Below are 26,520 nucleotides of genomic sequence, written 5' to 3'. Positions count from 1 at the left end.
GTGGAGGCTCTGTCATGGTTTGGGTCTGCATTTCAGCGAGTGGTGTTGGAGAGCTTGTCAAAATTGATAGAACTCATAGATTTACTGGACTTTAGCCATGTTGCACGGGGAAAGTGTTTGATTGACTTCATTTGTCTTCAAGACCCAAACACGTTGTCAGAGCAGTATCAGAACACAGTGGAATAGTAATGCACTGGGCTCTATAGATCCCGGACCTCATCACTGAAGCAGTCTGGGAACATCTGGACAGAGAACAGAACAAAAGACCAAAATCCAAAGTACAGCTTTGAATATCTTCCAAGAAGCCCAGAGAACTATTCCCGAAGACTACACAAAACCTGCATACTAGAGTTCAAACTGCCCTGAAGAATAAATATGTCATATGAAAAATAGACTTGGTAGTTATTCAAAACTCTGTTTTTGCCTTATATACTGTATTTCCATGCAGGTTTGCACATGTTTCAGTAAACACCCATTTCCTGTTTTCCTTGCAAAAAAATGAAGTAATATGGGATGGCTTAAGACTTTTGCACAACACCTTAAAGTTGAAAGTAGGTGCCAGATTATGTTAGGCATTCCTGTGGTTGACTACCACTGAGTGACTGGCGTTAGCAAAGAAGTGGGTGACTAAATCATGCACCTTTGCGCTATTTGGTTTTCTTGGTACAAGCTTGCATGCAGCAGGGCTAGAGGAGTGTGGTTTCAGGCTGTGCTCCCTTTACCTTTGACGCATTCTGGTTTAATAATAAACTCGGCAGCGTGCATCTGCAGCAGGGCAACGTGGGCTCCAACTAACACGAACAGCACTTTTCACTTTGTACTGGAGCGTTGAGCTCTGATGAAATAAACACACATATAAATAGACATATTGCACACTGATCTAAACACATACACCTCTAAGGTCTCACATACAATTCCTAATAAAGTATATGTGCTCTAAAACAAGCACCTACTGAGGATTTCTTCTCCTTGTGTTGCGAAAGGCCAGATTTTAGATTCACGAGAGGAATTAAAACTATACCTTAGAAGTACTGAAGCATAACTGAACTCTTTGTGAACTGGGCTTGGTTTCCTTTCAGCTTAGCACAAACATAATGGCTGCAGTGACTTTTATCGGCTCTCTGTAGATTGCTTTGCCTCCTCTTGTGACAGCAGAGAAACTTGTGGTGTTGCAGTCCTCCCCACCTGGTGCTAAATAAACCACAGCACTACCCTACACGCCCATGCTTAGGCTCTTGTCATGGTGTCGCATGTTATTCAGGCCTAAAATGTCCTTTATCATTTACCACCCCCACATTTAGATATATTTATGTCCCCCATGCAGAAGAGGCGCAAACTGCGAGGCCACTGCACTGAAACAGTAGGAAAGTCAGTTACCCGGTACAGAAATAACTTTATCACGTGGTGTGCTCAAATACACCAAAAAATTGCGATGACTTCTTGGTGAAAGTTTCATTTGATTTGTTACTGAAAGCAAGTCTAGTCAACTGGGGCTGTACTTTATGTTTGTGACTAATCAGCACATATTAATTAGCACAGCAACATGCTAAACTGAGATAGTCAACATGGTAAACATCACTTACCTGCTAAATGACTGTATATAAAAGACTGATGCCAGTGCAGAAGTGCCTTAAAGTGGCATTCTTTCTGATGGTCAGCAGGGTGTGATGCATCGTCCAAGTCCACATATATACGAGAAAGATTCATGACTATATTCATGATATTTCGGTTATGTTAGGTTATATTGGTGTTTCATGTGTATTACTTGATGTTTGGGTCTCTATTTATAACTGGACAACTTTTGGATAGTCCCACTATCTAGTCTCACAAATGAGTAATAATGGCTGAAACTGTATTTTACCCGATTAATGAACTAGAAAACTAGATTTAACTGTACATCCCATGATTCAACAGTTTGTAGAAGTAGTAGTGTGAAGTACTCATTTTCTGTATGACTTTATCAGTTTCTCGTATCGTTACGGAATTATTTTGACCCACTCTTCTCTCACATGTCGTGCATTTCATTCAAGTTGATGTCTGGGCTTTGACGTGGTCACTACAACACCTTGATTCTTTTCCAGTCATTCTCTTGTAGGTTTGCTGCAGCGTTTAGGATCATGTTCTGTTGCATGTCCTTTCTGACCTAAGCTTTAGCTGACGGACAGATTGCCTCACGTTTGACACTAGAGCACTTTGGTGCACAGAGGAGTTCATGGTTGACGCAGTGGTTGCATGGTTCACAGATCCTGTGGCTGCAAAACAAGCCCAAATCATCACCCCTCCACCACCGTGCTTAATACATGAGACATTTGTGTTGATACTCTGGGTATAGCTCTGGGTTTGATTCTCTGGGGCTTTTGGTCAAACATGGAGCTGTCACATTGCTCCAGAAGATTTGTACTTTTTTCAGGCACGGCCACCGTGCTGAGCTGAATTGTTCTTTTTGTAGAGCCTTTCTGCTAAGAACCTTTCCAAACAAGCCACACTTGTTCGATCTTTTTATAGCTGTACTGCCATGAAGATGAAAAGATTACACAGTTTGTGTAATCTGTAGATACTAATTTAAATGTAGCTCTTGCGGTTTTTAACAGTTTCTCTGCTACTTATCCTCTGAATTCCTATGGAAGCAGTAATGGTGTATTTACATTTTTACCAGCCTTAAAGTCCAGGGCCCGTATCCCTAAAGAATCTTTGTGCAAAAAGTGGCTCCTAGCGGCCAAATTCTAAGAAAATTCTCAGAGTCATGACGTTTTCTTAGAATTTCCCCTAAAAGTGACACGACAATCCCAGTTAATATAAAAGCTATTCCTCAAGATTCCTAACGCTTAAAAGGGCTCCTAAGGCAAGATCTGCTAAGAGCAGGGAAGAGGACTTTTAGTGGCTTAGGAGTTCCCCTAAGCAGCTGCACAAAATGGCCAACAGAAGAGGCAGGAGAGATGTCCTGCAAACATTGGATGACAGGGAATTATTGAGACGCTACAGATTGGATCGTGCAGGAATCATGTTTGTGGTGGATCTCCTTAGAGATGCAATTACTTCACCAACTCGACGCCACAACGCTATTACACCAGAGACGAAAGTAATCACAACCCTGAGGTATTTGGCAACCGGGAAAATGCAACAATGCAGCAGTGATGACTTGGGTCTGCAATCACAGACATTGCTAAAAGCTGAGCGGTGTTACCCTCGTTAAGACCACACTGGACTTGTAACGTTGTGATTTCTACTTCATTAATGACAGCCCCTTGAGATAGGCCATCTTGTTTTCAACAGGGTCCATATGGGAGTGAAAGTACAAAATATGTCAGCTAGGATATTAATATGAGCAAATAAGACACAAATCATTATTTGAACAGGGTGTAATGAGTTTAAGTTTTCACATATTTTAGATTCTAATGTTAGGCTATAACCCCTACAGCTTACTATTCATTTTCCAGATATTTTCTTGAATGTGAAATATTATTTACAATTACAGTCAGCATAAGATTAGAGTGTATAATTATGTTTATTGATTTGAGGGTACATCCTTTGCTCATTATCACCAAAAGCTCATTTCCATCAAACTTGTAGGATCAACCAATCACGGCTTTTGAAATGATGACTCATACCTAGCAACGGGGTCAACCACACCTCCTCACTAAGATAGGATTTTCCATCCATTCCTTGCTCAGAGTTCACTGAAAATGTTCTGGAATCACTTCTAAGCTAAAACTCCTGGCAAGGAATTTTTAGGTTAAGTTAGGAGCTCTCTGAGAGGATTCTCAGAATCTTTAGGGATACGGGCCCAGGTCTGGTTTGTTATGTCTAGTTTAAAATAATAATATATATGTAAAAAAAGATAGCAATGACTGAAATAGTAAACTTTAAACTTCAAAACCAGTGTGTGATGTCATGTTGGCTATGTTCATTGTGAGCACGTTAGCATGCTAATGCTAGCATTTTTCAAGTTTCCGTTTTAAGCACAGGTTACAGGTTGGTTTCAAACATTGAGACCGATACGATTTTTAAGTCAAAATGTACATTTCAAGCCCCTTTATTTTTTTGACATTTATTTCTTTTTAGCTACAGCTAACAGAATTCTTTCACATTTTGATTAGCCGAGTAACAATTTTTAGACCACAGAATATAAAAACAGCAGCACAATATCACAGTCCAAGGTTGCATGTTTGAATTCAGTTGATTTAAATAAATTTAGAAAACCCTGAATATCAACAGACACGTGTTATCCTTAGCTTAATTATATGTATTAAATCAGCGGTCCCCAACCTTTTTTGCGCCACGGACCGGTTTATGTCCGACAATATTTTCACAGACTGCCCTTTAAGGTGTCACGGTAAGTAACACCAGTGCCAGTACCAAAAAAAATAACACACGGGAAAGACCCAAGGAAACCGAGTTATCGATGAAAATGATTAACCCCGAGCCTCAACTCTTGCAGCCTGGTACCAAACGACTCATGGACTGGTCCGTGGCCCGGCGGTTGGGGACCGCTGCATTAAATATCATGCTAAAACAATACATTAAACAGCAGATCTTTTCTAAATTAATATCATTTTTTTGCAGGTCACAAGATGCTACCGACCTTCTACATGAAGACCTGGTTATGGTGAGAAAAATAATCTGCTTTACCCTTACAGATTTCTTTTATTCTTATACTGTTATGAATAACGTATTATTCAAGATACAGTGTGGTTTATAGCCATAGCTGTATATTGTCAATGGTTACCACAGCGATGCTCTACTAGCTCTACTAGAGGACACATTCACTTACCACCCACTTTCTATTTCATGTAAATTTATGCAACAATAGCATTTTTCGTTTGCACACATCATTTATAGCAGTAAAATAATAAATTAAATACCATCATTCGACGCTCTAAGGTTCACCGTATGTGTGTTTGACCAAAGGTGGAGCAGAGGATTGAACCAGCCAGGAAGGCAGCTCAGGTCCTCCATAAAAAGCTGCAGAGCTGCATGCAGAGTCAACCGGGGCTGGAGGCCGAAAAACGAATGGTAGCAGTGTTAATGCATCTGCGTGGTTTATGGAAATGCTCTGTTAGTTACTGAAAAATGTCACATGTCCTCCTCTCTCTACAGAAAAAACTTCCTCTGATGCTTCTGTCTGTCAGCATGGCAGAAAGTCTGAAAGACTTCGATGCAGAGTCCTCAATCAGGTGACAGGTTTGATCTTCTGCAGTTACCCTTCCACCCCTCCATTGATCCATCTGTGTTCTGTACTTGAACTCCAATGCTCTTACTGACACTAGAGTCATGCAAAAACCTCATGACTGTAGTGTGGAGGTTTTCGAGTTTTCACTTCTGGGTGAAAAAAGAAAGAGGATGCTGTCTATGACTTGCTACCAGAGCTCTGTGCATCTGCTTTATTTAGAGTTTAGCGCTATAATAGGTTAGCCTGATGGGTTGCATGCATGCCATTTGCTTTGTATATTGATTTATCTAGTTTAAATCTGAAGGAACATGCTTTTTTGCACTTTTAAATGAAATTTATAGCATGTCTTCTGATATATTTCCAAAACAGTATATCAGATTTGAGGTGGATATTTATCATGATTTGGTCGTGTGTGTGTGTGACAGGAGGGTGCTGGAAATGTGCTGTTTCATGGAGAAGATGCTGGCCAACATGCTGGCAGACTTTGAGATGAAAGTGGAGAAGGAGGTCCTGGAGCCACTAAACAAGCTTAGCGAGGTGACAACAGCTTAATGTTCATGTTGCTGAACAGAAGATCAGTGATGAGCAAAACCAAGAATATGTTCTGATATAATTTAGGCTAAAAGTGCTTTTTTAATTTTTAACCCGTGAAGCTCCTTCATGAACAGAAGGGTTTTTCTCATAGTTTAGGCTTTCCTGTTGAACAAAATGACTCAGTTTGCATCAAACATTAACTGGAACCCCCCCCCAAACTGTTCAAATGGTCATCAAACCACAACTTAACTGATGTACACTGAGGTGTCAAAACGTGTCATTATAGGTACAGAGGAGGTCGTTAAATGCTAGATGAGTTAACTACTTGTGCTTTTGTAGCCACTTGAACGTCATTGTTAAGTCTTTGCTATATTCTGCCCATCCCCTGTATGTGATTATTTAGAAATATAGACTACACTCATGCACAATCCTCTAGATGTAACTAAATGATCACATAAAATCTTTTTTTTCCCTTTTTGTGTCCATTTAGGATGATTTACCTGAAATTCTAAGGAACAAAAAGCAGTTTGCAAAGCTCACAACAGATTGGAACAATGCAAGAATGAGGTGAGGTTTTTAAACATCCTGCACTTTAACCACACACCCCACCCCACAATTTTTCAAATTTTTATATGTGTCGGCGTGTGTGTGTATGTGTGGTCAGGAGTCAGGCTAGCACTGGACCTCAGGCAAAGCAGGATGGGCTTAGGGAAGAAATGGAAGAAGCTTGGAGGAAGCTGGAGAGCATCAAGGTACAAGTGTTTAAGTCTGTTTGGAATCAATGGCGTCGTCTTGATCTCTGACCTTTTGCTGTTGTCTCTGTAGGACCAGTACTCTGCAGACCTGTATCACTTTGCAACTAAGGAGGATGACTACGCAAATTACTTTATTCGTGTGAGTCACCGTTACGGTAATGATGTGACCTTTTTCTTAACTTTGACTTTTGTTTCTTTTTATATCCACCGCCTCTGCTTCTCTCTTGGTCAAAAAATAGCTTCTCGAGCTGCAGGCAGAATACCACAAGAATTCTCACATGTTCCTGGATAAAAACATCAGCGAACTCAAAGAGGATCACAGTCAAAAAGGTAACCCGAGTTTTCTCAGGTCCGTGCGTTTCATCCGCTGCACTGATGTAATATTGCGATACGTGTCATCATGCCCTGCTGTGTGTTTTGCAGAGTCGTCACAAAGCCTCTCCAACCAGAAGGTCTACGGGGAGCCTCTGCTCTCACATTTGTCTCAAAGCAACAGAGAAATCGCGGCGCCCATCCAGGAGTGTATTCACATGCTGCTGAGAACAGGCATGAGAGAGGAGGTACTGCACAGTGTTCGCAGTCATAACACACAGACCCAGAAATATGCAAATTAAAAGTGCTTTCATTGCCCACTTAAATTGCTGTGCACCGTCCAAGCCTGAGTGCACATCATATTGCTTTCTGAGGTTATTACTGTTATGTAACTCTCAGGATTTATGCTGCTCTAAGCACTAATTTAGACACTTTGTATACTCTTGGATCACTATAATGCATCACATGGTCTTCTCAGGCTCACGGCTCAGCTATCGGCTGAATTGAGGAGCTGCACAAAGGCCCAGTGTTATATGAATAGTGATTCTTTTGAACCAAAGCTAGTGTAGCATCACAGGAACAAAGAAAAGAGCTCCAAATTAACATCACAGGTCCTATTTAAATCAACGTGTACGGGCCAGCAGCTCTGCAAAACTGGAGTCAGATTTACTCACTAAAATTAAAAAGAAGTTTAGAGCATTGGTGTGTTAATGTTTGTTCATTTGCAGTAACTACAAAGTACAGTTAAGATTGATGGGAAAGTAATCAGTTTTGCATGTTAAGCACAAACTGTATGGGCAAACTGAAAGGGTGGAAAAAAATCAGTGTCTAAACGTATATAATCAGTAAAGAGGGTGTTAACACTTTCTTTCTGAGCCGTGGGGGCTTTCCCTGGTTATGTTGATTTGAACTGACTGACTGCTGGCTGGTTGCGACTTCTACCGCTCGAACGCTCTTTTTTTTTCTCCCGTTTTTCATGAACCGTCGTCTTTCCTCAGGGTCTGTTTCGCTTGGCCGCCGCAGCCTCGGTGATGAAGAGGCTGAAGACGTGTCTGAATCAAGGGACGGTGGACCACAGCGAGTTCAGCATGGACCCTCACGCCGTGGCAGGTGAGGCTGTGCCCTCTTCCATTTCCCGTCATGAGGGCTCTTCCTCATCTGGCCAGCCAATGTGACTTTCACAGCTCATTTTAACAACCCAGTTCCTCTTCTGTTTGCTCCAAGTACAGCTTCCTGTGAACATCAAAAACACCACTTCAGTGCGCTAGAATTATTTATAGCAGTGCAATATAAAAGCGTTTATTAATGGATTATGTTGAGAAAACAGCAAGAAGGTTAAATTCAAAATGGAATATTTTGGGTTAATAAATATATGTGTTTTTATCTAACGGTGGGATTTACTTCTGAATGTGTCGACAGGAGCTTTGAAGTGTTACCTCCGAGAACTTCCCGAACCTCTAATGACGTTTGACCTCTACAACGACTGGTTTAAAGCAGCAGGGTCTGTACAAAATCGATTTCTACATTTCTCATTTTGACTGTGGTGTGTTCCTTAACTCTGACCTCTGACCCCATAGGGAGAAAGAGCTGTCAGAGAAGCTGGAACAATTCAAGATACTTCTAAAGAAACTGCCACCTGAAAACTACAACAACCTCAGGTGTGTAGTCTGTGAATAGCTTTTTTCTTTTTTTGCACTCACACGATCAAATGTTCTGACGAAGAAGTTGTTGTTTTTTTAAATTTACCTAACTGAAATATTTCAGCAGTATTGTTGGCTCATGAGTCATGATGGCTCTTTGTTTTGTATATATATAGTATGTGTGGTTAAGACAATATAAAAAAGATGTATTGGGTTCAGTTTTGGCCCTTGTGTTTCTGCTCAGATGTCTAGTTAGTTTTTAATGTGTCTTGAATTAGCTTCTGTTGGTCCTGTGTATGGTGGACCTGAGAGGTCAAATGCACTGCAACCTAAGAAAACACCAGCAAATAGAAAAAACACTGCAAAAACACACAAAAACACAAGACACACCCAATAAACAACAAAGGAATTTTAGTAAAACACAATAGAAGTGAAAAAAAAAACCCTGATGTTTTGTGTAATGTGTGTTTTAATCACATGATTCATGTAACTGTGGACACATGCCTGCTGTTAGCCCTTTACTGTTAGCGTCTCACTTCTGCAGCGTGCTGTCACGTTGGAGCTTTTGCTGCCATTTTTCCTCTTTCCTTTGTGTTTTATTTTACTTCCTTTGTGTTTTATTTTACTTCCTTTGTGTTTTATTTTACTTCCTTTGTGTTTTATTTTACTTCCTTTGTGTTTTGCATGCTTTTGCAGAATTTCTCTATTTGCTGCTGTTTTCTTGTTTTTGACCTTTAAGGACCACCATACCTCATCAACTAAGTCAGCGAACTATGCATCAACATGTTATCATTATGTGTGGCTTAATAGTGCTGTGCAATACTGCAAATTTAGGTATTAATCTGATACCGAGTCAATACAGGGCCAGTATTGCTAATACCGATACAAATAGTGATACTTTTAAGGCATTTTATGTTTAGGGAGAGCAGTGTGACTTATGGGATGACTCATCAGCACATTGCAAATTCTGAACACATTTTAGTGATCATGAAATCACTGTGTGTACTTTTTAGACCTGAAATATAAACGTACCTGTCCCTCAGTTACTTAGAGTCAGCTTCTATTATTTCATTGTGCATGTTGGAGGTATAAAAGTAACACCACTGAGTGGGCTACGCAGTGAACTTAAAGCAGAGAAACAAAGTTTTGATCTGATACCACTCAGATATATCTGCCCACCTTAAAAGGCTTAACATTTGGCTCATACTACCCTTATTTCAAAGCACAGCCTCAGTGTTGCTAACATGGCAGAGGAAATCAACAAGTCTTATATTTATTTCAATTTTCATATATCTTGTGTTAATATGTCTATAAGTCTTCATTTTTTTCTTTCCATCTTCTTTTCTTGCTTATCAGGTACCTGGTCCAGTTCCTGTCTCTGTTGTCTGAGCAGCAGGCTATAAACAAAATGACACCAAGTAACATCGCCATCGTCCTGGGACCAAACCTGCTCTGGCCGCGAGCTGAGGGGTACGTGTGTTTAATCATATTCCAAGTTATTCCTGTTCTTACACTGTTAACAATATTTGTGCTTTATGTGAGTCCTTCTCTGCTCTCTCAATCACTTTGCCTCGTTAGGGAAGCTGCTCTCTTTGACATGGCTTCAGCTTCTTCAGTCCAGGTGGTGACAGTCATTGAGCCTCTTATTCAGTACAGCTCTGATCTCTTCCCCGAAGGTAAATGCACTCTTAATGTAAACTGAAAGCTGTTCTTTGAAGACTTGTTGTTCAGCATGGCTAAAAGATACATACACTGATGCGGGGATATGATATGATACAGAAAAATGAAGAACTGGGCCCTTAGACATGTATGTGACTTAATTATCTGGTAAGAAAGCCAGATCGCAAACAATACAGATCTTCACAGAATCACTTTTACACAATATCAGTTGCTCTGACTGAGTCTGCTGTTAACCACAGTTCATGTGTGGGTGGGTTTTAATGTAACATATTTTTTTCTTTTCGTATTTGCAATAACCACAATTATTTTATTGTATTTTATATCTTGCTAAAAACACGAGTTGCAGTTAATATGAATGTTGCTTTGTTCTGTCAAGAATACGGGAGAAAAACATGGAAATGAATAAAGCCTGTGTTATTTTTCACCTCTCTGCAACACCCGCTCAGAAACTTAGTACACCCTTAGATGCACCCTTGCACAGGAAACTGTGCATGTGGCAAGTGGAGCAGGTCAAAGATGAATGTAGATGATGTGAACGGGGATGAACGTGTACATCAGCTGAGTGCAATGAGTAAGACTCTTTTTATTTATTTGTTTTGATCAGCTCTCTCGTTCGAGATCCCAGAACTTCCCGAGGTCCTGGATGCGTCTCTGCCCTCTCCCGTTGTCCCAGAAAAGGGGAAACTGAGCAGAACTGTTTCCTCCTCTTCCTCCACAGCCTCCTCGTCTGCATATCACTTCCCTCTTTCCAAGACAAACAGGTACTGCGTAATAAGTGCAGTAATCATATCAAAGATATTTATATTTTAAGATATGTTATGATATGATGTTAAATATTCAGTGGCTACAAATGCTAAAAAGTGGAAACTCTTTAAAATACTTGAACCTGCAGCACAGCCTCTCAGGACAGCGGCGTCTCCTTCCTGGTGAAATCTGGCTCTGTGAGCGGCCGCAGTGGCACCTCCACGTGGGGCAGCCCTGAAGCGGAGACGGCAGCACCTGCTCAACCAAACAGGACGCCCAGCAGCTCATCCTTGACCGATCCCGGCCCGTCTCCGGCCTCTGACTCTACAGCCGCGTCCAGCTCAACAGCAAACCAGAACCCGACTCCGCTTCCCAGAGCAGCGGGATCTGCGACAAACTCAGGCCAGGCCCGGAGTCCCACCCAGAGGCAGATCTCAGAACAGAACCCGCTCGAGCCAATTTTGGAAGCACCGCCAGATTCTCCCAGGGCATTAGTGAAGATCGCGTCACCGTTTAAACGTAAGTCAAAGGTTCAGTCAAACAGGTCGAGCTGGGACTGCCTCTCCAGAAGCACTTTCAGCACTTTAGTTTTTCATACGTACACACGAGACATTACATTACTCTAATATAAGCTGACGCAGGTGAAGCTGGGATATCCTATTACGCATTATCTTTCAAATTTTAAAGATCATGATCTCAGTACATAAAGATGAGATCATCAGGGTAATTTTTACCATATTATAAATATCCCTACCAAAGGAGCTATTTTTGGACTGAGCGTATCTCTATCAGCACTTACTGTTTCTTTTCCATTGTAGAAAGCTCAGTACAGACTCGTTAGTCAAAATAGTGGCTTGGTAATTCGATGTATTTTAATATGAGGAAAAATACATCTACCGCTGTTATTTTAACAATCAGGATGTACACAGGAAACAGGAAGTCTCACACCGCTGACCAGAGTATCAATCTTTAGGTTCATGCGTCATCTCTTACACTTTTTTAACTGCCTCGCTGGCTGAAAGATGTTGCCTTATAAGTATCGTGCTGTTCATCTATCTACCAAACCATTTTTCCTTAAATGCAGTGCATTTCTATAATAGCTTATACAATGTAAAGCAACTGGGTAGTCACATACTTCCACCAGATGTCGAAATTTGATACTAGAATTTAAGTGAAACTCTGTCAATGAAGTAAACTAAACACATAAATCAAATATAGTTGAATGAGAAATTACATATCTGTACATATCAGCTAAACATAGACTGTACGAGCACTGAAACCGTAGCTAAACCTGACACATGTATATAGTGATAGGTTTATAGTCTATGTAACATGTAGAGTGTGTTAACCTCTAGAGCAGATTGTAACAGACATGTGATTTATTTGGTGTTAACTGCTGTATTAGGAAAAACAGATTGCATATAATTGCCATTTTAATGCCTTTCAGTTGCAGACAGATATAAGACTGACTCAACATGTCAACATTTGGGGCAGTGTTGCTCAAAAATCTCATTTTACAGCAGAAAAACCGAGAAGTGAGATAACTTTATCTTACTGGATAACACAGATAATGATGTCTTTTAAATATGAGGACATAAATTGCAAAAGAGGTGATAAATTGCAGTATGTGAATTATTGTTATATCACATCGTGTCTGGTGTTTCAGCTCAGGCATTAAAAATGCGGCTAAATCTGTCTTTTATTTACAGTGTATACCACAGATATAATTCAGTTGTTTAAAGTTTGTGATTTTCGCTTTCAGAAGTGCATGACTTCTTGTACTCGTGCGCTCAGTGCTGTCATCCCCCCCCCCCGCTATCTTTCTTACAGCAAGGAGAACTTTCCCCCTGAGCAAGTCTAACCAGCCAAACGAGCAGGTCACGGTTCAGTTCTCCAAACCAAAACTGCCGCCACCTCTCAAGTCACATGCCCCTCCACCCCCGATTGCACCTGCGACGGTTCCAGACACTAGGCCCCATCCGACGCCTGCACCCCGAGGACAGCAGGCCAGCATGAAAAAGCCTCCTCCGAAAAAGCCTGGACTCAAAGCTCCAAACTGCCCTCCACCTCTTCCCCCACCATCACAGGCAAAAGAGGTTCCTTCTATGGCACAGTGAGAAACAAACGTCCCTCAAAGTTCTGTTATTGAGTCGAGCAGAACAGCCGCTGAAACACTTTCATATTTTGTCATTAAAAAAAAAAGACAAAGAGTGCTGGGTACGCTTAGATTGTTCGGTTAGTTGATTTTAAGTGTTGCAGATTTTTTCCCCCGTAACCAGCCTAGTAATTTTATTTATTCTGATGGTTTTACGGTCAGAGAAAAAAAATAGACCCATGATAAATGAATTCACAGCAAAAATATTTTCCTGTTTTCCTGTGGAATTGTCCATAAATGTACAAAACAATTGTATTTGTGTAAGCTATTTTAGTGTGGGAAAACTTTTTTTTTCTCTGTTTTTGGCATTTCACTTATTAAACGATACCCCACCCATAAACCGATAGTGGCTGTGCTCACTTTGAACAGTCCTCGAAAATTCAAACTTTTTACAGCAGTGTTTTGGGGTTTATAGAGTGTGTCTGGAATATTCCTTTAAACCAACTTGAAATGAATGCACAACTCATTAAAAACACCTTTATTGTCATTTTATATTTTTGTAGTATAATTGCTGGTACTGGCTGCAGCATATGGATGTGAATTGCACTATGTACTTACTGCAGGTGCTCATACTGTATGTACATATTCATAGGAAGTCAGCAGATATCTTCATGTGCAGCTGTATAAAGTAACATATGCATGATGTTTCCTCTATTAAAAAAAAGCAATACACGGGTCGGACTTCATAATCATAAAAAAGGTGCACAGATTATCTATATAGGTCTGCAGCATACAATGCACAATATATAATTCAGGCTTTAGTTGCATCTAGCAAATACCAGTATTACGCATAGTATTACATTGGTCCACGTACTGTAATAAATGAGATCTCTGATTATCTGATGAGACTTTATACTGTAAGTTCTGGGATTTCCCCTTTTCTTCTGTTCTTCCCTTTTTTCTCCCCTGCTAGTATATTCCTGAGTAAAAAGAGATTGTAGTGATAGCAAAAGTTTGTGTTAAGACCAAATATATTTTTCCAACCCCTCCGACTTCCTTTCTGTGTTCTCATTAGTAATCTGGTCTTGCACCGGAAGCCTTTCCCCCTCGTATATGAGGAAGTGTAAAAAAGGATAAAGTGAACGTCAGGCGTTGCAACTTCCGCGTTGAGTAACGCTGGGCTTTCCTTTGATTGTAACTACATTCGCTAGTACATCCGCACTTTCCATACCCTCCATTGCTTCAGTTATTTTCCTGTGCAGAGCAGGAAACGTGCAGCAGCCAAGTCTTTCACTCCTTTTAGGTACATTCAGCAGCAGGTTTGAATCAAAATTTTATATCCTCGGAGCACGATTGCATAGAAGGAATTCTGTATTAAGGGCGAAGGGTGTTAAGTTTCCATGCTCGTTCTGTCAGCAGAACCAGCCTTTTGTCAACCACATGATGATTTTACATGATTGGTTTGATTGGACTTTCAGAGGAATTACACATCACATTTTTTTAAACAATTTTTTCCAACACGTTTGATTTTCTGAGCTCAGACTTTAATTTCGTCCTCGTCATCCATATAACTGTAGGATATTTTCTTCCTTGGCTGGCTCATGAACTCTGAATCTCCGGTCTCAGCCCTGTTCTGTCCCTTTAAGAGGCCGGCACCATAGTGACGAGCGAGCACGTCTGTAGCACTCTGAAATCGTTTGCTCTCCATCCTTACTCCCATCATTCCCCTCTCAGAAGACCCCATCACTACATCAGGAACTTTAACAGAAAGCCCGACTCCATTCGACTCCATTGCGCTCCCCTCCTCCTCTTCCCACTGGGCCCCATGTGGGATCTTTCCACTCCCACAGTCTTCCTTCAGCAATGAATCCACGTATGAGATTGTGGCCAAGGAGTCCATTTCTGAACCTTCAGCGGTCAGCCCGCATGCTGACCCTATCTCCTCTCCCTCCCAGGTGTGGCTGCGCTCCTCTGGGTGGCCATCGATGAGGCTAAATACCTCGCTCATGAGGGAGGGGCCAAGGTCAAAAGTGAAGGTATCCAGGGAGGTGAGGGAAGGAAGGGAGTCGGAGAAGGCAGTGGTGCGACAGGGGTCGGAAGTTTCAACAGAGGCGGAGCAGGTGGACAAGATGATGTCAGAGGGGTCGGTCAGAGAGCCGCGGTGAATGTTGGTGGAGCAGGAGGTGGGGATGGAGATGGACGGCTGCTGACGCTCGGAGCGCGAAAGGCGAGGCAAGGTGACAAAACCAGACTCCAGACCTGAGCAGGAGACACATGAAATCCATATATCAATAAAAATCTGCTCAATCCAGAGGTTACAAAGAAACCTCTAAAGCAGTAACAAGCTCAACCACACAATACCAAAAAAACAAGATGAATACAAACAAGTTAACTCTGCATTGAAGAGTTTGCATATGCAGCTCTTTAAAGTAGATTGATGCAGTTGCATGACTTTACATTCCATTCCAGCAGGGGGCAGTGTTTATTCATATTGCTTCACGATTAAAACCTGGCAAAAAACCACTTCAGCATCCAAAGTGCTGACTTGTCCCGTTCTTGTGAACAGTGAATCATCGGCCCGATGCTGCCGGATCACAGAATAAGTCACGCACTCACAAAATGCTGCCTGCAGGACGAAATGGGTAAATTACAGCACTTCTCAGTGCCAGCTGTATCGAGCCAAGAGTCGGGAGGTTTTCATTTCAACCAACGAAAACAGTTACGGATTTTACAGTTTGCACATTTTAACCAAAGAGAGAGAAAGAATTAAACCAGTTTATGGAGGATTTGTTTCAAGAAAACGTGCAATCTGTCATAACGCAACATAACTGGAAACTTAAGTAGCTTCAGTTTCGTTATTATTTTAAAGGCTTTAGATAAATAAAAATGTTTGCAGACATCAACTCATATCCAGATAAAAACATCACACATACCTATATATAGTTATTTAAAACCTGTTTTCTTTCACTTTCACTGGTGATCTGATCACATTTCAGGGATTAAAGAGGTCAGGAACTCAAATACAATCTGATCACTCACTCATCATTTAAAGGAACAGATATGAAAGAAACTGGATTCCTTTCACTTAACTATAAGATTTGATGTCAATATGCTAAATATGAAGCTGCAAACAGGTGATGGTTAGCTTAGCTTAGCAAAAAGACTGTAAACATGGGCAAACTGCCCCCTTGACTCTGTTTAAAGTTAGGCTTAAGCTTCAAATCTCATTTATTAAGAACAATGAGGCGTCCTTTAAGCTTTTTTCTGGTCCTTATTGTTTCTAACAATATCTAAAAATGTAAATCTGTTTCTTTAAATTTGAAGATCATGAAGTCACTGAATCATTAGACAAATAAGTTAATGATAAAGTGAAAATTTAGAAAGGTTTAAAAAAAAAGATTTTCCTGTGGGCTGTTTTTATATTCACCAAACCCTTCACACACACACACACGCACACACACACACACACACACACACACACACACACACACACACACACACACACACACACACACACACACACAAAGCAGGCCAGACTGCATCAGCCATGAGTGTGGTGTTAACAGGGGTCATTCAAACATTCAAACAGCCTCCCAGACAGCTCGCTGCCAGCTCTGTCTGGATCTAGGTGTGTTATCAATGTAAACGCTGCTGATTAGAGCCAAGGTGATTCATAAGGACATCTGGGGCAGTCTGCCTCTAGATCTCTGGGTACATGATGGATTCATTTCACTGCACTTCAACAGATGATCCCCACATTCCTACAGTTCCTAGTTAACGCTGGAACACTGTGCTGGAACTTAACCTATTTGACTTTCGCCCACATGAGACATTGTTTACCAGTGATGTCATTTAATAGAAAGGAAGGCACTTAGGGACAGCTTAGTGATTTGGTCGTTAAAGGATTCCTGAAGGACTGGGCAAAGGTGAGCCTAAGAGCGTAGGGACTAGGGCCTGAGCCTGAGAAGTCCACGAATTACCCAATTAGTTTCCCACAGTAAACCGGGCTCAACTAGTGTAACATTAGCTTATATAGCAAACCTGATTTGTGGCATTTATGGTCCCATGTTGGGAGAGTAATTATGTGAAATCAACCCATGCAGAGGCTACAGAAACAGACTTGTGTGCACGACTATAAAGCACCAACAGCGCACTGCTCGTGGTGACAATATCCATAAATTTATCTTGAATACGACTCTGCTAGCCGGTATACTCCAGGGTACTAATGACCATTTTGTTCAGTGTATTTACAATATTCATTACAAGCAAAGTACCATGGCAGTACCTTGGAGAAAATCAGCATTCATTTAGTGTTTCTGTCCTTCCGATCACTTACTGAATGGAAAATCCGTCTCTTTACCCGCTAATTTCTAGTTTTCCTTCCTGATGTTTGGTGTAGGCTGGTAAGGGCTAATAAGAGTGATAAAAGTGAATCAAATTATGCCACGCATAATCATTTGATCCATAAAAACCATATCTCCCACTCACCATAAGAGCTTTTCTTCTCCTCAGGCGTGTTTTGAGAACTGGGGAAGAGCACTTTGGTGGTGGGGCTTCCATTAGGCATATCCACATCCAGCCTGGGCAGGGAGATGGCATTTTTGATGATGGGAGAAATGGCAGGAGGCGGTGGAGAGAAATCCTTGGATGCCTCTCTGGGTCGACTATCAGAGCCCCTCCTAATTTGACGGAGGGTCCTGGAGAAGAAAGCTCCGATCTTGTTGTCGGGACTGGAAACAGAATCAGTTTCCCCATTGTTCCCGTTGGCAGTCCCGCCGTGATTGCTGAGGAAGGATGTGTCCCCAAATACATCGCCACCGCGGCCCACGTGCATGGTGTGACGGAAGTCTCCCAGAGGAGGGCTAATCATGTCCACTGTTAGGTCTCCTTTATGGCGACGCTTGCTGTGGGAATGTGAGACCAGACCCTTCAGACCTGACAGCTTTTCCTGAAGATTCATGATCAGAAATCAAGAATGGCTCGGATCTTCTTGAGAATCAACTCGAAACAATTTCTGGAATTGCCTTTAGTCCCACAGAAAGGTCAAACTTAACAATAAATTTCAACTTCTCTCCTTTTAGAGTTTTACCAAAGTCACTGACAGTTCGTCAGTCCAAAGTATGGACCTGGAAAATAGCTCTCAATGGTTATTCCGAGATCTGAAGCTGTGTCGTTTTTGAGGCTGAAACGTACAGTGCCAAATAGTTCACTAGAATAACATGTCTGTTTATTATGTACAGGCCAAGTTCTGTCCCAGTCTTTGTAGCTTGTTGACATGCATAGCTGGCTGAATTAAACAGGCACAAATTGAGGAGAACACTATGCAGTTGTGTTCCTGGAGGCAGCCGATCCAGTTGGAGTGTGGTCAGGTGGAATGGCTCGCTTTGGGCTTTGGCTTTGTCAACATCAGCTCAGAAATAGGTCCAAATCCAGCTGCAAACGGTTCTGCGGTCACACCATGGAGCCATCTATTGAAAGTAAAAACAGGGAAAAAACATCTATCTTTAAAATGTAGACAGGGATGTGCTTGTTTTTAAGGTATATTGAAAGAAATGGATCACACTTGCAGTTTGTAATGTGTAAGCTGAGATTCAGAGAGACCCTGGTGCTTTCTGTTTCTGGATGCTACACGGCGTTGTAAAGTACAGTAACTTTTCTTTCTTTCCGCAGGTTTTTTAAGATTCTGCGTTCCAAGTGTCCGCTGGTCTGGAACCATCTAAATTTAGACCACAGTTACTGCTCCGTGAAGCAAACCAAAGTCTGCTTCTTATCCATGAGATGGGTGTACTTTCAGGGAATTCCTGCTTCCATTTTGTCCTGCTTTGTCTGGAGAGCAGGTTACACAAATTTCATTTTACACTTCCCTGGAAAAATGACTCTCAAAAAAGCTTTCAAAGCAGGAGCAGCAGGCCTCATTCAGCAAGCTCACATTTGTTTATAAACAAGCAAAATATTCTCAGGGAGATAGGAAGAGATAATGAAAATATCCTGATAAGAAAATTACTGTTGCTATCTGGCTCTAACACCAGATTACTGCTGTATAGAGCTCCCAGCAATTCTAAGTACAGGCGATGTGCTTTGTACAGTAGGGGGAAAAAGTAATATGTTAAAATGTTAGTTATTATACTCTTTTTTTTTTTTTAAATACATCTTTCACTATCCTACCTTTTCCCCTTAGCTCTTTAGTTGTACCTTCTCTGAATTTTGGTATTAGTCCAAGTTTAATCCTTTATCTCTTTCCTTCTTTTATATTTTTTCCAGTGGCTCCACAGTGTAGTGGTTAACACATTTGCTTGAGATTCCAGGAGAAGACGCAAATCCCTGGGAAGGTTGTGTGAGGAAGGCAACCCCTTGTGGCTGAGGGAAAAGAAGCTTATAATTATATTTCTTTTCCATGTTTTCAATGTCTGCTTCGTTTCAACATCAGGAAATTAACAAGATTTGTCAAATTTATCTGAAGAGTTAGGGTTTAAGCTTTTAATTTTTATTCAGGTAATATTAATCAGATGTTTTATTTTTCTTTAGAATGTAGCAGGATGGCATTATGTAACCTTTTGTAGGAGAAGCTGAAATATTTTAACATAAATGAGCCTTTTCTCAAGCACCACATTTCTATCTCTATAGCAGCATGCTGCACCTCTGCTCTACAGGTCCCTGCTTCTGCTACATTATCAACAACAGATGAATGAATTATCTACATTGCAAGAAACTGACTTTCACTTTCAGCCCCTGGTATCTGTGGCCGTAGATGACACGGCATTGAAGACATGATCTGGATGCTGATCTGTTCCAACTTTTCATGACGCTGGAAAAAGACACTTTTTGACAGTGAAAACTACTGTTAACTACATAAAAGAGAAACGCGCGGATGACATGTGTCTCTAAATAAATGTTACGCTCATGGTTTGTAGGCTTTGCAAGTCATGGCACTGCTGCTGTGATGGGCTGACAGAGAGGATCAACTCTAACCTATTCACAAGTTAGAGCCTGCACTCCATGATGCTGTAAAACACATCACGGGGACTCTTAAACTACTCACTAAATGAGACACTAGCAGACTTTGCCTCCTTCGTAGTATGGAGAATTGAAGATGAGGGTAAAAGAGCAGCAGGCTGCAGATGAAATGCAGCAGGAAAGCAGAAAAACCCATCATCAAAGCAGAATGTCTTCTTGTAAATATTCTGCAGTGGAATATTTATTTATTCTTTTTTTCAGCTTTGTGTTGCTGAAATTTGAGATGATTTCCTGTTAAATATTGGCACAGCTAGACAAATAGCATTAAGCAGAAGGGAGATTTAATTCTGGCTGTTTTTGTCATCTGCTCTGACAAGCTTCAGCATATATAGGACTCTTTATGAATAAAAAATAAAAACAAAACATAGCCCAATCTGATGCCAGATCATCAGTAATTAACAACAGCTAGCAACTAACTTTTTGTACTCCATTTTAATTATGTAACATAACTGATAATCCTTTGCTGCCTTTTTTCAGTCCTGCAGTTCCCCACTTCTCTAAGTCTGTCTTGGCCCTTTGTCATGTGTTCGTTGCCAGCAGAGTAATTGATATTCAATTTTAAAATATTTTAATAGCATGAGCCAACCCTGACATGGACTTCTCGTTCTCTCCACTTTCCAGATGCAGCGTCTAAATATCAGTGGGCCTCCCACGCGTGCACAGGCCCCGTCTGGCTTCATTAATGACTGGCTATGGTTCATGAAATGGAGATTGCGTCAGGTCCAAGGCAGCCTTTCTAATTTGCTCCTGACCGCAGTCCCAGGCCCTCCGCTCCACTTCCCCTGGCTGCCGTTTTAAGAGGGGCATCTGGGTGTGGAGGGGGAGGAAATATACCACATACCAGCGCCGAGTAAAGCCATATCAAGGCTTGCAAAGGGACACAGAAGGACCGCTATACCGAGGTGCGATCTTAAATCTGAGACAGCGTGCAGGCCTGCAAGAACCTGGTAGATGCTCCCATGAGCGGAGCTAAAGCAACAGGCTACCTCCTTGATTAAAATAAAGTGCGTGTCGTTAGAGACAATAAGGGAGTAATTCCAAATAAGGGGGAAATATTCATCTTAAGTTAGAGAGAAAAACCCCATCCTAATTGATAACCTGCAGCATTACCGGAATACCGCACACATGGAGGCATTAATTACTCTGGCTGTGTACTTACGGAAAGCTCTGCTCTTTTGTTTCTGCCTGTAATCCTGTTAAAAAAAACCTTTGACCACAGCTCAGAGGGGGTCGGTCCCTCTGACTCATGTCATGTACTTGAAGCCTCCGGGCAAAGCTCAACAACCCATCCACTGTCCTTCTTTCCTCACTGAGAAACTAATTCGTGTGCGCTTGCTGTTTTCTGCACACTCCAGTGAATTATATAAACAGCATGAATTTAAAACAAGCATCAAAAACACATTAAATGGTAATAAGTCTAATGCTATAATCCAGGGAGCAGTCTTTGTGCATTCGTCTTAGATATCAGAAAAATAGGGGAGCACTTGACAGCAGGGACTTGGACATACCCTGGATTATCCCCTAATCCTTCATCTCCTCCATTATCCTCGGTATGGCACCTCTGTCTGGGCAGAGCCTGGCTGCTTCAGCTTGGAACCACTGGTTCTGATTTCTGCAAGAGTTGAAATACAATACAAATGAGTCGGAGGGAAGGAAAGAGTGAGTTTAAAGTGAAGTAGGGTAAGAAGGAGGAGTGAAGGGAGAGGATGGCAAATGCAGGCAGAAAAGAGGATGAAAGGGATAGGTGGTAGGAGGAATGAAAGAAAGCGAAAAGGTCAGCTGAGGAGAAAGCAAAGGGAACAAGATGTGAGAGGATGATGGCACGCTGATGGATGTTTATGAGGAGAAAAGAAGGAACGCAGGCTGTGACATAAGGGAAAAACAGTGGGATTGGTCCACAACCTTATTAATATAATCACTCTTTCAACAGCTGTTTTATGGATAGACTCGTCTCACAGCAGAAACTCTGACTTGTCAGAGCAGTTGAAAGCACAGGTTTATTAAAGATGGCTGGATTCCACTTGTGGGAGAGATCCCTTTATTGTGGACAGGGTTAGCATAGGACATTCGCTGTTCCCAGACAGCGAATCTCAGCGACTTTGGTGATCCAGTGTCTGAGACCTATTAATGTGAGTATCATTTTATGTGGCCCAATGATGAAAATTGAGCATCAAAGCACTAAAAGTTGTACCTAATCACACTTTTATATTCAGTTTTAAGCTGCTTTTCTGGCGAAGTTACTGTTCAGGGGATTCTCAGAACAACATTTCCATGTCACTGTGTACAGTATTTTCCTGAGGTGGCTTTGCTGGATATAAACCAGAGTAACCACAGTCTAATAGGAGCCGTGTGTGTTGGTTGTTGTGTGTGCACGAACACATTCCTGAACATAGCATCAGTCGGTGGAGTCTTTACTACTATCAAACATCCGTCTCTTCAACCTCTCCTCTGATTCAAACCATGTTTACGTCCTAATCTCCATTTTTTTCTTTTCATTTCTTTCCTTTAATTTGTCTTTCCTTTTTAAACTTTGTTTCTTTCTTCATTCTGCCTCGTTCCTTTGTTAGTTTTGTTTCCATTTTAGCTTTCTTTACCTCTAATTGCTCCTTCTTTGTTTTCCTACTCCTTGAACGTCTTGACTGACTTATGAAGGATGTAAAAGCTTAAATATAACAGCCGTCAGGCCACACACACACTTCTTTTCATGGCTGTAACTCAAAATGTTTACTCTGCTACAGTTTGTCTTGAGTAAAATCAGCGGCAGACTTTGCGTTTTATCGTGGCTTTTCCCCTCCCTGCTCTCTCTCTCCCTTCTCATGTCCTCCACTCACTAACCCCGCTAACCAGGTGAACAAACATACAAGATAAGGCCACATTTTTCAGGGTCAGTCTTTGGCTTTCAATTACCGTCCTATTTTCACCAACCATACTCAATTTGAATCCAAGAAAAACACTGCTACACTTCCTCCTCAGTCAAGAAAACATTTTCATGCTTCAATAAATATCCATACTGTCCGAGCCTCTCTGGTTCCTCCATCTGCTGGATCTGGCAGACCTAATTTGCCTACTTTGTTGGATATTTTCTGTTTTTATCTCTTTCATACTCATAGATGCAGTTTTTTCTTTACTGCTCCTGCACTATTTTTGGAATATTTCAAGTTTTGAAATAGTCAATTTACTTTCTTTATGAGCATAAAAGAATACACAAACACTACAAACCACACATAACTAATATTCACTGTACAGTATATATGAATTAACAAGAACAAGACATTGCAGTATTGAAATTAGCTAGTGTCACCTTTTAGCGGGTGGCTTTTTCCTTTTGGTTTGTTTGCTAAGCCTAACCCTGTTTCTTACTCCCGCTGACATTGCCAAGTTTTTTGTTCTTCACAACACGTACATCATTAACAGTGTTAACGGTGGCAGTTATACTCCAAAAAGTCTCAGTTTTAGTTTGCTGCAGGCAGTTTTCCTATTCTAAAGCTACAGCTAGCTCAATAATTAAGCTAACATTAGCTGCACAAGCTGGTTCGCTAATCAAAATATATCTGCACATATATAATGTAGCCTATAGCAAAATTAAATCAGCTGAAAAAAGTTTTTTACTTAACAAAATGTATTAAGTAATCTTGTTAAAAAAATAACCTCCTTAAATTAAATGTGTTTCAATTAAATTCTGAAGAGGAGAGAATCTGAAATTTCTGTAATATTTTACTCCCAATACGAGTGATCATTAAAGTCTTCTGGATAAATACACACAACAAACATCTATTTTCAGGCCATCTGTTATGGTGTACAGACACCCAGTATCACATTGGGGAAGTTCTTTAGCAATCTTCTTACATGTTATGTTAAATATCATTTGTGTTTCTAGTTCAGCAGTTCAGGTTGTGTTAGATTAGCTAAGCTGTGACACCACAGGTGCAGTGAGCTGCAGGTTTGCTCATGATTCCCACATTGAGTCAGATAGTTATAGTCAGAGTTTAATACTACAGTAAATAACTTAGTCACACAGGCACATAACCAGTTGGTCACCGAGTAGCAACCACTGGTTCCTGGGGAAAAATGAATATTTCCCAACGAGTTGTGAGTGGTTGGTGTGAAATTGACAGCTAAGTCACACAGGACAAAAGACCAGCCAGTGACCCCATGATAACTATCTATCGGGAACATAGACTCTGGCTTGTTTTCAAACAGTTGTTAACTACTTGCAAAGTGGTTGTAAAACCAAAGACAGCAATGCAAACTGTACAGTTAGTCCATTTACCTACAAAGTAAAAGTTGCTACTTTTAAAACTTGTTGGTTTCAGACACAACTTTTACTTTGAAAGTGCTCAGTGAGTGGCTAGTTAGAGAATTTTTGCAGACAAGGCAGCATCTTCCATGCAAAATACGGTTAACTGTGATAATTTGTGAGTGAGGAAAGGAACCACAAGGAGATTTTTGCGGTACAACAACCACAAAATCTGTCAGCAACTACTCGCTAAGTAGTCGGGAATACAAATGTTTCCCTACTGACCAGAGGCTACCAGAGGGTCACCAACCAGTCTCTAGGTCTGTTCACTAGGCCTAAAATACAAAGTTATGAATTAAGATGAATTAAGAAGTTGTCTCAAACAGGAAATTTTTTCATCATTGTTGGAAACACTTGATTTTTGATTTTTTATGTGTGGCGGTGACTCTTAAAAATCTTATTAAAAACTGTCTCAAATATAGGTTTGGTGGCTACACATACAATAACCACAACGTGCACAGATGGATCCTTCACTTCTATGTTTGATGCTTACATTATATTAATCGATGCTGGCTGAACCTCAGACCTTTTAGGCTGCAGATGGTTTATCTTTCCATGAGCCAACAGCAGCCAGCAGTGGCCAGGCAGCTGTTGATGAATAGGTTTGCCATTTTCAGCCTCTTAAAGATTTGGTGTAGACTTTAACCAGTGGGTTGAAACTTGTTGCGTGGTGTGAAAGAAAATACGGCAACTACATTCACACCTTAGTAACTGACCCTTTCCTGGTTAGTTGCGTCAATGACACCTAAAGGTCACAGAGTTTCCCTCAGAGGAATGTAGGACTCAGGTAAAAAAAAAGAAAGAAACATGAAGAGATGAAAGCAATGAGGAATGTATGTACATGTTTACTTAATCAAGTATGTTTTCAAGAACTATGTCATTAGTGCAAATCATGTGGGGGGGTGTACAGAAAACTCATTACACTGCATGTGTTAACCATCTGCTGCTGCGTACAGTACTACAGGATGACAATATCAAGGCAAGTACTCAAGGAAGATATACTGTATGGCTACCGTGGGGAGATTAATTGAGGGAATTACAGAGCCAGTTAAACATGAAAAGGTCAAACACGGTACAGACAGGTCCTCAGAAAGGAAGGCTGAATCCATAACAGCATGTGCTTTATTGGATTTTAAGTTATCATCGCCAGTGACACGGCTGGATGATTATCGACCACCTCAGAGCACGTTTGCCTACTGCAGTCTGTTTTATCACTGCATACGTGTTAGTGTGAGTCTGTTTGTGTTATTTAACAGGGTGGGCTCCCTCAGGGGCTCTCCTGCAGGACGTAGGGTCAGAAGGCCACTCGCCTTAACTTCACCAAGTCAAGTTCCACTGAATCAGTGCACATCCCTGACATGTACAAAAATTGATAGGTTACGTAGTGTGACTGCTGTAATTACAAAGTAGCGTGATCAAAATCAAAGCACATGCCAGATTTTATTTTGACCACGGCTGCAGTGGTGAAATGATATACAGCTGCTGCTGGATATAAATATGCTGCTGAAAAGACTGAGTTTCATGTCAGACGCACAACAAAAGCCCTTATCCTGTACAGTGTGACCACTAACAGCTGGGCTTCAGTCAACATTATTACACGTCTTAAATGAACTGCCTCAGCCGTAACTGAACCTGGATTTACTTCCCTTCTCTCACCACTGGAAGAATTTTTTGTTATAAAGTTAATTAAACAGTATATTTAGTTTTTTAAAGGTGCTGATAATTAATCACATCAAACCACAACAATAATGTCAGCAGGCGGTTAGTAAGTTCTTTTGATTCATGTCCTCACCGAGCAGGTAACGTATCCAGATAGAGGCGAATTCAAGTCCCTCATAAGATTGTAATGCATTTCTCACATTGAGTTTATATATTCATATGACATAACTGCTGTAATATACAACAGAAATCACTACAAAGTCAGTGCACTTACTCCACACGCACGCTTAAAGTCTCTGCGTGGTTATCTAAAATAAAGTCATATCGTGTTCCCAGTAACTTACCACTGCGGAGCTCTTACTTGGTCGTATTAATTTCTTCACAATAACATATAATGGCTAAACGTCCAAAGAGAATATAAACTCACCTCAGCAAACTTTAAAGCGCAGAAACAGTGACCGCTTCCCTCAGGTTTAATTATTTTTCAGTGGGCAGTGCTGTGTAGGTTGGGGTGGTGTGAGCGAGCCGCTGGTGCAGCCGGACTGTCCCGCTGGTGCGCCGGGTGTGAGGAGCGGGGCAGCGCGGAGGATGAGGAAAGGGGCGGGCTGAGGTTCAAATAG

The 26,520-nt window shown here is 41.2% G+C and overlaps 3 protein-coding genes across 6 annotated transcripts in view; 1 reads left to right on the top strand and 2 right to left on the bottom strand.

Moving 5' to 3' along the window:
* Positions 1-743, bottom strand: part of plbd1b (phospholipase B domain containing 1b) — a 22,508-nt gene extending 21,765 nt beyond the window's left edge. For 2 of the 3 annotated variants that reach the window (XM_085283850.1, XM_085283852.1), the window contains exon 1: positions 723-741. In XM_085283850.1, the coding sequence (XP_085139976.1) occupies positions 723-733 (11 nt within the window). In that variant the 5' untranslated portion in view covers positions 734-741. Of the gene's footprint in view, positions 1-722 lie in introns of all 3 variants that reach the window. The other variant, XM_085283853.1, reaches the window with a different exon arrangement.
* sh3bp1 (SH3-domain binding protein 1) overlaps positions 1-13,982 on the top strand; it is a 15,256-nt gene extending 1,274 nt beyond the window's left edge. The window contains exons 1-18 of one of the 2 annotated variants that reach the window (XM_085283849.1): positions 3,249-3,788; positions 4,564-4,606; positions 4,909-5,013; positions 5,098-5,174; positions 5,596-5,707; positions 6,195-6,271; positions 6,369-6,456; positions 6,530-6,598; positions 6,699-6,789; positions 6,883-7,019; positions 7,770-7,881; positions 8,191-8,272; positions 8,349-8,429; positions 9,768-9,881; positions 9,990-10,087; positions 10,696-10,852; positions 10,984-11,354; positions 12,666-13,982. In XM_085283849.1, coding sequence (XP_085139975.1) covers positions 4,604-4,606; positions 4,909-5,013; positions 5,098-5,174; positions 5,596-5,707; positions 6,195-6,271; positions 6,369-6,456; positions 6,530-6,598; positions 6,699-6,789; positions 6,883-7,019; positions 7,770-7,881; positions 8,191-8,272; positions 8,349-8,429; positions 9,768-9,881; positions 9,990-10,087; positions 10,696-10,852; positions 10,984-11,354; positions 12,666-12,952 — 2,061 coding nt within the window. In that variant the 5' untranslated portion in view covers positions 3,249-3,788; positions 4,564-4,603 and the 3' untranslated portion in view covers positions 12,953-13,982. Of the gene's footprint in view, positions 1-3,248; positions 3,789-4,563; positions 4,607-4,908; positions 5,014-5,097; positions 5,175-5,595; positions 5,708-6,194; positions 6,272-6,368; positions 6,457-6,529; positions 6,599-6,698; positions 6,790-6,882; positions 7,020-7,769; positions 7,882-8,190; positions 8,273-8,348; positions 8,430-9,767; positions 9,882-9,989; positions 10,088-10,695; positions 10,853-10,983; positions 11,355-12,665 lie in introns of those variants that run through there. The other variant, XM_085283848.1, reaches the window with a different exon arrangement.
* Positions 13,454-26,520, bottom strand: cdc42ep1a (CDC42 effector protein (Rho GTPase binding) 1a). The gene is made up of 4 exons (XM_085283865.1): positions 26,328-26,520; positions 21,453-21,556; positions 17,419-18,398; positions 13,454-15,189 (listed from the first exon to the last, which is right to left on the bottom strand). Exons 3-4 carry the CDS (start codon positions 17,888-17,890, stop codon positions 14,468-14,470), a joined length of 1,194 nt encoding a protein of 397 aa, XP_085139991.1. The 5' UTR covers positions 17,891-18,398; positions 21,453-21,556; positions 26,328-26,520; the 3' UTR covers positions 13,454-14,467.

This window comes from Mchenga conophoros, linkage group LG8 (genome assembly GCF_057382185.1).
Source record: "Mchenga conophoros isolate Kocher_MC1m ecotype Shallow Benthic linkage group LG8, M_conophoros_male_GT1.1, whole genome shotgun sequence".
Taxonomy (NCBI): domain Eukaryota; kingdom Metazoa; phylum Chordata; class Actinopteri; order Cichliformes; family Cichlidae; genus Mchenga; species Mchenga conophoros.
This window is presented reverse-complemented; position numbering and strand designations above follow the sequence as displayed.